Source organism: Pan troglodytes, chromosome 7, assembly GCF_028858775.2.
Source record: "Pan troglodytes isolate AG18354 chromosome 7, NHGRI_mPanTro3-v2.0_pri, whole genome shotgun sequence".
Classification (NCBI taxonomy): domain Eukaryota; kingdom Metazoa; phylum Chordata; class Mammalia; order Primates; family Hominidae; genus Pan; species Pan troglodytes.
Window position 1 is genome coordinate 75,721,958 of NC_072405.2, and position 12,157 is coordinate 75,734,114.

General features: G+C 38.0%; 1 protein-coding gene across 46 annotated transcripts in view; it reads left to right on the top strand.

Annotated features, from left to right (window-relative positions):
- CSPP1 (centrosome and spindle pole associated protein 1) overlaps positions 1–12,157 on the top strand; it is a 132,202-nt gene that overhangs the window by 661 nt on the left and 119,384 nt on the right. For 40 of the 46 annotated variants that reach the window (XR_010159269.1, XR_001720593.4, XR_010159267.1 and 37 more), the window contains exons 2-3: positions 9,185–9,293; positions 11,417–11,516. Coding sequence is in view for 38 of the 46 variants with exons in the window: in XM_016960239.4 (XP_016815728.3) it covers positions 9,185–9,293; positions 11,417–11,516 (209 nt within the window). In the remaining 8 variants the exon portion in view is untranslated. Of the gene's footprint in view, positions 1–227; positions 507–9,184; positions 9,294–11,416; positions 11,517–12,157 lie in introns of those variants that run through there. The other 6 variants (XM_063816360.1, XM_063816361.1, XM_063816364.1 and 3 more) reach the window with 3 other exon arrangements.

The following is a 12,157-nucleotide window of genomic DNA, read 5'->3' on the forward strand; positions in this document are numbered from 1 at the left end:
TTCTCTCCCCAACGGCCAGGCCTCCCCTGCTCCGTCAAGCCTCCCCGAGCGCCTTTCTTGCCCCTCGGTGCTTGTTATTGTTAACGTGGGAGCGCTTGTGCGCACTGCTTTGCTAGTAAAACTTATTTAATCTTCACCGTAGCTCGTACCGTTGTGACCGTATTTCCCCCCGTGATTGCCCGACTGCTTGAGCTTGAACCTCTTGTTTCTAACTGCCTTGATTTTAGGAATCTTATGTGGGACTCGAATCCAGTTGTCAGTACATGTTATTAATGGGACTCATCTTTTGAGAGAGGCTAGCTCTCAAGATTGTAGGATTAAGACGCTTAACTAGGATTGCGGGGAAGACTAAATTCTGAAGTAAACCATCACCTACTTTCCAAACACCTTGGAAAATGCAGAGGCTTAAAAGCAACCGATAGGAATTTATAAAAAGCCTAAATTAGGCTTTATTCTGTGTGAAGGAATGACTTGTAATGTTGACAAGCTCCATGGAAGCTATTGAGGTATTTTCTTTTCTCCATATCATTCTTCTCCCTAGGAGGTCGCTAGCTTTCTGGTGATTAAATGTCTGCTGAAATGCTCCACAAGGATCAAGTTTTTTTTGTTTGTTTGTTTTGTTTTGTTTTTGGAGACAGGGTCTCGCTCTGTTGTACAGGCTGGAGTGCAGTGGCATTAGTAGAGAAGGGGGTTTCACCTTGTTGGCCAGGCTGGTCTCGAACTCCTGACCTCAAGTGATCCGTTTGCCTCGGCTTCCCAAAGTGCTGGAATTACGGCCCTGAGCCATTGTGCCCGTTCAAGTTTGGGTCTTCTGCCAGATGGCCGCCTGGGAGGGAGTGGGTGAGTTTAGACAGAGTAAATTGAAACAGGCTACTTTCGGTACAGTTTTTCTCAAATGAAGCTTTCAGACAAATATGATTTCACTGTTACACATTTGAGCAGATTTCAGATTATCCTTTTAACATCATTCTGACTTAGGTTCTGATGTACTTTCCTGAGTGGCAGGCAAGGGTGTTTGAGCAAGTGTTTCAGCAATTTGGCATAACCCAAAGGCTAATTTATGCTACTGCCGTTAATCACCATTAAGGGTGTATTATTAATAGCTACTGAAAGACTTCAACATGGTTTTATATATTTATTCACTCTCTCTTTGTATCCTGTCTCCCAGCCTCCCTCTCTTTCCCCCAGCAACAGTATTTACATCTTAGCAATATTTAGGGAAATTTGTCAAAATTTTGGTGTACCCATGGGAGGAAGTTGCACATGTCGATGCCATCTGCCAGGAGAAAGATGGAGAACCTTTCATTCGGTAGATGGATCTCTGGATGGATGAGAAGTGAGAAACATTGTCCTGGTCACTTTGTCCCTCCCTTTCTTCTAAAGCTCTTTCACTGGCCCCTCCCTCCACCGCACATGTTATCACACTTTGACACCTGTTCTAGGTCCTGTTCCCCTACTCTAGGGTCTCTTTTTCCAGACAAAACTCTTCTCGCACAGCCTTAATGATTATTTTAAACACTGCTAGATCTTTATTTCCAGCCTGGGTTCTATTCTGAGTTCTAGACATTTTCAGATTGATTTCTTCGTATCTCCGGTGTATCCATTATGGATATCTCACATTCAGCTCCTAAACCCCTGTCAGCCTCTGTAGCAGGGGGCATTATCTTGTCCAAATTTGAGGACAAGAATCATGTTTATATATATACATATATATACACACACATATATACACACATATATATTTGTTTTTTGTTTGTTTGTTTGTTTGTTTTTTGAGACAGAGTCTCACTCTGTCACCCATGCTGGAGTGCAGTGGTGTGATCTCGGCTCACTGCAACCTCTGCTTCCCGTTTTCAAGCAATGGTTCAGCCTCCTGCTACACCCAGCTAATTTTTTTATTCGTAGTATGTTGGCCAGCCTGGTCTCAAACTCCTGACCTCAAGCGATCCGCCCGTCTTGGCCTCCCAAAGTGCTGGGATTACAGGCGTGAGCCACGGTGCCCAGCCACATTTTATATTTTTGACTACGCCAGCCTCTAGCACAATGTCCTGCTTTAGGAGGGAAGTCATTTTCCATTTCTCATGCTCCCATAGTGGGGAGGAAATTTGTACTCCACTCCTTGAGAGGGAAAAGGATAGGAGCAACATTTTCCCATCTTTTTGTGACTGATGGATTTGGGAGAAGGAATTGGGCAAACTCAGTTTTAACTGGGTTCTGTTTGTTTATTGGATTTGACTAGACTTAGCAGAATGGGTATGCTCTGGTCTGCTTATATCTATATGATAAGCATAAAGAGCCAAAGGTTAAGGTTTAGAGATGTTGGTGTGGATTATGATAACCAAGTATCAATTATTGATTATTTAAATCTCAGCATACTTTACGTTTGCAGGCTCTGTTTTTTGTTTGTTTGTTTGTTTTGGTTTTTGAGACAAGAGTCTCGCTCTGTCACCTAGGCTGGAGTGCAGTGGCACGATCTCAGCTCACTGCAAGCTCTGCCTCCCAGGTTCACTCCATTCTCCTGCCTCAGCCTTCTGAGTAGCTGGAACTACAGGCACCTGCCACCAAGCCTGGCTAATTTTTTGTACTTTTAGTAGAGACAGGGTTTCACCGTGTTAGCCAGGATGGTCTTGATCTCCTGACCTCGTGATCCGCCCGCCTCGGCCTCCCAAAGTGCTGGGATTACAGGTGTGAGCCACAACGCGGCTGCAGGCTCTGTTTTTAAGAGGTAAATCTTCATATATGCAAAGACTGTAAAGATACAACGATAAACAATAAAAGAATTGATCTGTTGATTTCTTTTTTTTTTTTTTGACAGAGTATTGCTCTGTCATCGAGGCTGTAGTACAGTGGCGTGATCTGGGCTCACTACAGCCTCTGCTTCCTAGGTTCAAGCAATTCTCCTGCCTCAGCCTCCTGAGTAGCTGGGACTACAGAGGTGTGCCACCATGCCTGCCTAATTTTTGTATTTTTAGTGGAGATGGGTTTTGCTGTGTTAGCCAGACTGGTCTCAAACTCCTAACCTCAGGTGATCCACTCTCCTTGGCTTCCCACAGTGCTGGGATTACAGGCATGGGCCACTGCGCCTGGCCTGATCTGTTGATTTCTAAGTGTTAGGTTCTCTGTCATAATTTTTATATGCATTATTTTCTTTTTTCTTCATAATATACTAGAATAAATGATATTTCTGTTTTATAGATTAGGCATAGAGCAGTTAAGGAACATGCTTGAGGTCATTCATGTTGAGATCAATAAGTGATAGAAGTATATTTCAAACTCAGTTCTTTCAATTAAACTATTTTCCTGAAAACTGTTTATCATCTACATACTATGTACACAGCTACTGGAGAAATAATACTTGGCCATGATGTCTTGAAAAAAGTTGTGAGTGACTTTATATTGTAGAGTTTCATATATAAATAATCTCATTTAGGTTTCTTTCAGCTGATTTATTTTTGGCAACTTAATCCTTAAATTATAAACTTTCTTACTCTGTATTGTACCTATGCCATATTTATTAACCCAGTCTCTGTGATTCACCAAGTAATTCTTGAATAATTGTGTAGTTGAAATATGTTTTATGTAAGTTACCACATGCTTTTAGGAGTGAGAAAAAGAAAAGTGGCCGTGATATCTAGAAACTGGTATTGCTAGAAACTAGCCTGGCATTCACAGTAACTTTGTGTTTTTCTGTTGAAGATAAACTATTGTACAGAATGTCAACATCAGATAAGGCCACTCTGTGTCTATGATGGATCAAGACAAAAACATTCCATCAGTGTCTCCAAACACAGACAAAACGTAAATATTGTGCAAGAACCGAGATACCAAACATTCCCTTTCCCAGCTGATGTGAGTGACTACTGCTTGTTTACCAGTTACAGCATTAGCCTCCCCCTGTATTTTAGATTTATTGAGTGGTACCATCATAGAATTAACCCCACTTCGAACTGTTCAATCCTGAGCAAAGCTCCACTTCCTTAAATTAAGCCTTCCCCCAAATCACCCAACACATATAAGTCTTTTCCAATACCCTCTTACCACGATACCACAGGGTTCCCCATGGTGTGTGTTCTCCGTGCATTCCTTAATGCAATGAGTAGTACATCCAACTTAACTGTAGTAGTTTTCCTGGTGTTCTTTGGCTGGAGATCATTACTAGGAGAAAACTCATTAGTGTCTTTGACTCTTTAATATTAAAGTCATTATAATCTAATCGGATTAGATATAGGACAAAATTAGAAATGATTAGAAATGTACTTATATCTCGGATAAATCTTATGTTTTAGTTATGGCATATGCTATATTTACTATGGTTGTTTAAAAGTGTGTTTTATTTGTACTTTTTGTACTTTTGATTACTGTAAGTTAAAATCAGTTCTATAATTTATAATGTTAAATAATTACAGTAAAGAGAAAGATAAGCATCTATAAATTCAAGAGGGAGATCTTTCAAAGCCTGGTTAGAACAACATGTAAATGAACATGTTAAATTAATAATTGTTATTAGGTTGTATGGAAACCTTAGTTCCATGTGAAGGTGGCATGTTACTGTTTTTTTTTTCTTTTTAGATAAATGACATTTCTTTTTTTTCTTTTCTTTTTTTTTTTTTTTTTTGGGATGGAGTCTCACTCTGTTGCCCAGACTGGAGCGCAGTGGCATGATCTCGGCTCACTGCAACTTCCATCTGCCTGGTTCAAGCGATTCTCCTGTGTCAGTGTCCCCCGGTAGTTGGGATTACAGGTATATACCACCATGCCTGGCTAATTTTTGTATTTTTAGTAGAGACGGGGTTTTGCCATGTTGGCCAGGCTGGTCTCGAACTCCTGACCTCAGGTGATCCACCTGCCTCACACTCCCAAAGTGCTGGGATTACAGGCGTGAGCCATCGCCCCCAACCTAGATAAATGACATTTCTGTTTAAATTCTGTGCAAAATTCTATAGCAAAATATATGCGTTATCTCATCATTTTATTCCTATCAGACATAGAATATTTAGGAAGATTAGAGGATTTTGAGGATTGATTTTTTTAAACATGAAAACTTGTTTGCTGTTGAGTTCAGAATTTTTACTAGGAAAAATCTTTCGTGACTATTAGCAAATTAAAAATGGCTGAAATAAGCCGGGACGGTGGCTCACACCTGTAATCCCAGCACTTCGGGAGGCCGAGGCGGGCGGATCACGAGGTCAGGAGATTGAGACCATCCTGGCTAACACAGTGAAATCCTGTCTCTACTAATAATACAAAAAAATTAGCTGGGCATGGTGGTGGGCACCTGTAGTCTCAGCTACTCGGGAGGCTGAGGCAGGAGAATGGCATGAACCCGGGAGGTGGAGCTTGCAGTGAGCCGAGATCACGCCACTGTACTCCAGCCTAGGTGACAGAGCGAGACTCCGTCTCAAAAAAAAAAAAAAAGCTGAAATAAGCTGAGTGTGGTCGCTGGCAGTTATAATCCCAGTGATTCTGGTGGCCAACGTGGAGGATCACTTGAGCTTAGCAGTTCAAAGTTACAATGAACTATGATCGTGCCACTGCACACTAGCCTGGGCAGCAGAGCGAGACCTCATCTCTAAAAAACAAAAAACAACAAAAGAAATTGGCCAGAATTTATCAACTTTTGTTGATTTGAAATATATTTTGCTAAAACTATATATGTAAATATATATATATATATATTTCTATTTTTAGTGTTTTTTTTTGAGATGGGGTCTTGCTCTGTTGCCCAGGCTGGAGTACAGTGGCATGCTCATAAGCTCACTGTAGCCTTGATCTCCTGGGCTCAAGTGATCCAATCCTCCTGCCTCAGCTTCCCCAATAGCTGGGACTACAGGATACACCACTATGCCTGGCTAATTTTATTTTTATTTTTAGTAGAGACAAGATCTTACTATGTTGCCCAGGCTGGTCTTGACCTCCTGCGCTCAAGTGATCCCACCTCAGCCTCTCAAAGTGCTGGGATTACAAGTGTGAGCCACCAAGCCCAGCCTACAGCTATGTTTTAAAATCAGTGTTTCTTTTGGTATTACATAATGGCGTGAAGTTTGCATTAGGTACTGTTTACCTGTTATAAGTTTCAACATATTCTTTTAGGTGAAGCCTGCTTTTCTACAATGATATATATATATATTTTACAAATTATTATTGTCCCAAACATTAAGTTCAGGGGATACTTTTTTTCTTTAACTTGCTTGCATTTGATATTGTTTACCAGTTCTATTTTGTACCTCTTTCCTCTTTTCCTCAACTAATTATGCTGATTGGGTTTGTTTCATATCCCTGTTTTAATTATTATTTAATTATTCCTTCTGTTTTTTTTTTCCCCCCAGCTTCAATTCTTCTGTCACTCCCTCAAGTGAACATTGGCTGTTGTTTAGTTCTGGGTCATCTCTCTTTTTCCCTGCCTGTGCTCATTTACTGTGGCTTCAACTGTTACCTTTAAAATACATAGTTAATGTAGTTCATTTTCTTGAATTTGAATCTTGAATTTCTAACCGTCTACTGTAAATTTCCAATAGCACATCTTACTAGCTCCAACTTAACATATGTAAACCAAACCTTTCTAAATCTTCCAACTTGCTCTGACTTACTTCTGTCCAAGATTCTATCCACATTTAGCTTCCAGGCCTTAAAACTTTGATCATTAGTGGCTTCTTTTTTGTCTACGTACCCAATTAGATGCTAACTTTAATGGGACTTTGGAAGATGTGTTTGGAAAAAAATTCTAGGTTAAATGAAGAAAGGTTAGTCTTTTCAAAAAATGGTGCTGGAATACTCTATTCATATGCAAAAAAGTTGAGCCTTGACACTTACAGATTTGCAAAAATTAACTTTGAATGGATCACAGACTTAAATGTAAGAGAAAAAACTAAAAACTTCTAAAAGGAAACATAAAAGAAAATATTTGTGATCTTGGGTTAGGCAAAGATTTTTTTTAGCTGGGCGTGGTGGCTCACACCTGTGATCTCAGCACTTTGGGAGGCCAAGGCAGGTGGATCACAAGGTCAGGAGATTGAGACCATCTTGAGACCATCCTGGCTAACACGGTGAAATCCCGTCTCTACAAAAAATACAAAAAGTTAGCCAGGCGTGGTGGCGGGCGCCTGTAGTCCCAGCTGCTCAGGAGGCTGAGGCAGGAGAATTGTTTGAACCCAAGAGGCGGAGGCTGCAGTGAGATTGCGCTACTGCACTCCAGCCTGGGCGACAGAGCAAGACTCTGTCTCAAAAAAAAAAAAAAAGATTTTTTTTTAGATAGGACACAAAAAGTACAAACAAATTTAAAAATTGATAAATTGGACTTGATAAAAATTATAAACTTTCACTGTTAAAAATATATCAAGAAAATTTACAAACCACAGATTGGCAGAAAATATTTTTACAAAGCAAGTTTTGTAAAATATTGCTTTGTAAAAATAAAGCAAGTTTAATAAACGACTTTTATCAAGTATATATAAAGAAATCTTACAATTCAATGGTAATAAAACAACGTGCTGGGCTTGGTGGCTCATGCCTTTAGTTAGAACACTTTGGGAGGCCGAGGCAGGAGGATCATTTGAGTCCAGGAATTGAAGGGGTAACATTGAGCTATGATCATACCACTCCAGCCTGGGCAACATAGTGAGATCCTGTGTCTGCAATAAACAAACAAATGAAAAAACTAGCTAGGGATGGTGGTGCTTGCCTATAGTCCTAGCTGTTCAGGAGGCTGAGGTGGGAGGATTGCTTGAGCCCAGGAGTTCAAGGCTGAAGGTGTACTATGATGGCAACACTGTACTCTCTAGCCTGTGAAACAACGAGAGAGCCTGTCTCAAAAAAAAAAAAAGAAAGAAAGAAAGAAAGAAAAGCTAATTTTAACAAAAGGGCAGATTTGAGTAGATACTTTCCCAATGATTATATGTATGGTAAAAAAATAGATGAAAAGATGCTCAACATCATAGTTATCAGAGAAATGCAGATTAAAACACTCAGAGAGATAACCACTAAATAAATACACAATAGAATGACTAAGATAAAAATGACTGAAAATATCACGCCCTGGCAAGGATGTGTAGAAATTGCAATTGTCATTACAACCCACATACATTCTTATACATTGGAATGTAAATATGGTACTTTGTACTTTGAGGAACAGTTTAGCAGTTCAGGAATTAGACAACATCTTGACCATATAATAAAAAATAACATCACTAACAAGGGGCAGGTAAATATCATGTGCCTTCTCTTTGTGACACCTTAAAATTTCACCTAATATTTCTCGTGAGAATGCATAATCTAAATTTAGTCATTAAGAAACATCAGGCACACCCTAGATAAGGGATGTTCTATTGAAAAGGATGTTCTGTTACACAGGATTCTTTTACCTGTGTAAATTGGTAAAAGACAAAGAAAGATGGTAGAGATAGATATTCCAAATTAAAGAAGGCAAAAGAGATATAGCAGTGAAATGCAATCAGTACCTAACTTAGATGGGATCCCGAATTAGAAAGAGAAAAATAGGCTGTAAAGGCTGCTATTGAGTCAGTTGACAAAAGTGGAATATGGACAATAGATTAAAAAATCAGTGTTACAAAAGTTGATAATTATGTTGAGGTTATATAAGAAAATAACCCAATTCTTAAGACACACACACTGAAGAGCTTAGGGGCAAAGGGCTATGATATATGTACTTTATTCTCTGAATAATTTTAGAAAAAATTGTGTTTGTGTGTATGGAGAGAATGACCTTGTGTGCACAAGCAAAGGATGAAGCAAGTGGAGCCAAATCTTAATAGGGAATTAATAAAGACTCTTTGTGTGTTCTTGGTATTATTACTGTAACTTCTCTGTAAGTCAGAAATTATCTCCCAATATTTAAAAAAAAAATTTTTTTTTTTTAAAAGTGCTTTGGCTTAAGGATTTAAAGAGCTTTTTGTTTGCTTGCCTTTGTTTTTTGCCGGGGAGGGAGTGTATATGGAGGGTGGTGGTAGTTTTTCATTTTCTTTTTATTTCAGATATTTTAAAGTATATTGTAGGCTTTTTGGGGAAGCTGGGAGAGGCAGTAGGCAGGCATATTTATGATCAATCTTAAGTTTGAATTTCTCAATTTGATAAGTGAGATTGAAAACTAAATGTGGACTAAGCCTACATGTTGATAATTAGGCTAAATATACTGTGATATAGATATGCTCACTGAAATTTTTTTTTAAAGAATCTGCAAAATGGCTGATAATTTGGATGAATTTATTGAAGAGCAAAAAGCCAGATTGGCTGAAGACAAAGCAGAGTTGGAAAGTGATCCACCTTACATGGAAATGAAGGTAAATTTAATAATTTTCTTTGAACATGTTTTATTATAATTGTCTATGGAGATTACTCCTGTGTAAATACAAAACATCCTCTTCTATGAGTGAGAATCTTCTGTTTTGTAGTATGCTGTCATTCTAGGAGCCTGACTCCAGACAAGATTGCAGTAATTTTGAATGCAGTTTTTCTTTTGTGGTGGTTTATATCTCACAGTGTTTCTCTTATCTCTTGTTGAAGAATTATTTGGTTATAAAATGATTATGAGACCAGTTCTATTACAAAGAACTTCCACAACATAAACAGAATAGTTGTAAAAGCAAGTTTATAGTCTATGTGAAAAAATTCAATTTAATTAGTTTAAAAAGTTTTTTTGAAATCTGAAAAAGTGAACTTATTATTTTGTACTATTTGTGTTTCTTAATATAAATTTCTTAAAATAATTGCTTTTTTTTTTTTGAGATAGAATCTCGCTCTGTTGGCCAGGCAGGACTGCAATGGTGTGATCTCAGCTCGCCACAACCTCAGCCTCCCAGGCTCAAGTGATTCTTCTGCCTCAGCCTCATGAGTAGCTGGGACTACAGGTGCCCGCCACTATGCCTGGCTAATTTTTGTATTTTTAGTAGAGTTGAGATTTCACTATGTTGGCCAGGCTGGTCTTGAACTCCTGACCTTGAGATCCACCCGCCTCAGCCTCCCAAAATGCTGAGATTACAGGCATGAGCCAGTGTGCCCGGCCTAAAATAATTGTTTCTTAAAGCAATGTCTGAAAGGCTTTCTTAAAGCTTTCCTTGTTTAGGTGAAACTGATTTATCCATTTAGCAAATACTTACTGAGATTGTGTTAGGTATGATGCTAAGCTCTGAGAATGCAGCACTGATTAGAGTGTTGTGGCACCTTCTCAGGGCTCAGTGTATGTAATAAGATACAGCATGTAGTTTAATCTGTGCCATATGGTTCATCATAATGACAGTAACCATATATATTGGTTTGTTCAAGATGATCCTGGTTTACCTGTTGTCCAGTGTTTTTTTCTGGTTTAGCATTTGTCCTGGACAAAGGTACCTTGGCTGAGATGATAAATAATATAGATACCCTGATTACAATTTTACTCACACGGCTAACATTTATTGAGTACTAGCTATGGACAAGGCATATTCTTAAGAGGTTATATTTCACAGTAATCTATGAGGTAAGTGCTGTTATTGTAATTTTCCAGATGAGTAAACTGAGGCAAGTTAAGTAATGAGACTAAGGCAGTAGAGTTGGTGGAACTAGGCTTTGACCCCTGGCAGCCTGGCTTCAGTGCTTGTCCTCGGAACCAACATAATAGGTTGCCTTTCTTCCAGATAACCTGTCATGTACCAGGAATGCCAAGGACTTTATATGTATCATTTTATTTAATCATAATATCCCTGTTAAGCAGGTGAATTTTTTTTGTTTTATGGATTAAGAAAGTGAAGCTCACAGGAGTTAAGTAATTTGTCCAGGTCCACACAGTGGTGGATTCAGGAGTGGAACCTTTATGCAGCTCCAGAGTCTATCTCTTAACCACTCTCCAGTAGTTAGGACCAGCTTATGGCTTTGGAGTTACATAATTTGGAGTACATAGCTTTAAAGACAGTTTTGTTATAATTTGTAACATTAATTTGTACATAAATAATTTTAAGTCTTAGTTCAAATATCACCTGCTCAGTGAGGCCTTATAGTCCCTCAGCATTTCTGGGCCTCCTTACTTTAATCTGTTTTTTTTTTTTCCATAACCACTTCCTGCCACTGTCTACATATCACATAATCTAATCATGTGTTGAGTTCATTATGTGTCCCCCCAATAGTTTATAAGCTTCATGATGGCAGAAATTCTTCTATTTTTTAAAACTCTTATACTTTCAATGCTTGACAAAATGTTTGGCACTTAATGGGAACTCAGTAAATATTTGTTGGTAAGTGAATGAGTTAAATATTAGAATATCTATTATAAAATTAAAATACCTTTGGCTAATTCCTCAAACCTTACACTTAATTTCTTCTATGATGTACTGTGTAATTTCATCAAGCTGTTTAATTAAAATTTGAGATGAGTTGTATATTTCATGGTTTTTTTTTCCTCTTGCTTTTGTAAACATTATGTCTCTTTCAGGGAAAGTTGTCAGAGAAGCTTTCTGAAAACAGTAAGATACTGATCTCTATGGCTAAGGAAAACATACCACCAAATAGTCAACAGACCAGGGGTTCCTTAGGTATGTCATTAGATGTGCTAAACTTATTTTAAGATATCCTTAGTGGGCTCTTCTGAAAGAGGTTTGTCTTGTCAGAAAAAAAGATTTATTTGGAATCCTAGTAGTTTTTCTTTCTGGAATCTTATGTAAGTCAATATAGTCTACATATGAAATAGAACTCATACTGAAAACTTTGTACTTGTTTTATGTGATACTGCATTGGTTATGATTTGTGGAACTTATAGAAGAAGGTGTGTATAACATAACTTAAAAATTGAAAACTTTGAAAGGAATTTGTGTGTGTGAGAGAGAGAGAGAAGAGAAACTTTTATTTGTTGATTGAAAATGGTGAACTTGCTTATTTAAAAATTAAAGAAATATGCTTAAAGGGTACAAAATGCTGTTTGGTGAAAGACTATTTTCATTATTGATGATCATGTTGGAATTGTAAAGAAGTTAATACTGTAGCCATACTAATGCTTTGATTATGGTATGGTATGAAAATATTTGGAAACTTTTTACCACATTTTGGCTTGTTGGTAGGTATACATTTTAAAAAAAGAAAATGTATGAATATGTAAAAATTTTTGTTTATTTATTAAAGACAGGGTCTCTCTCTCTCTCTGTCACTCAGGCTGGAGTGCAGTGGCATGATCATAGTT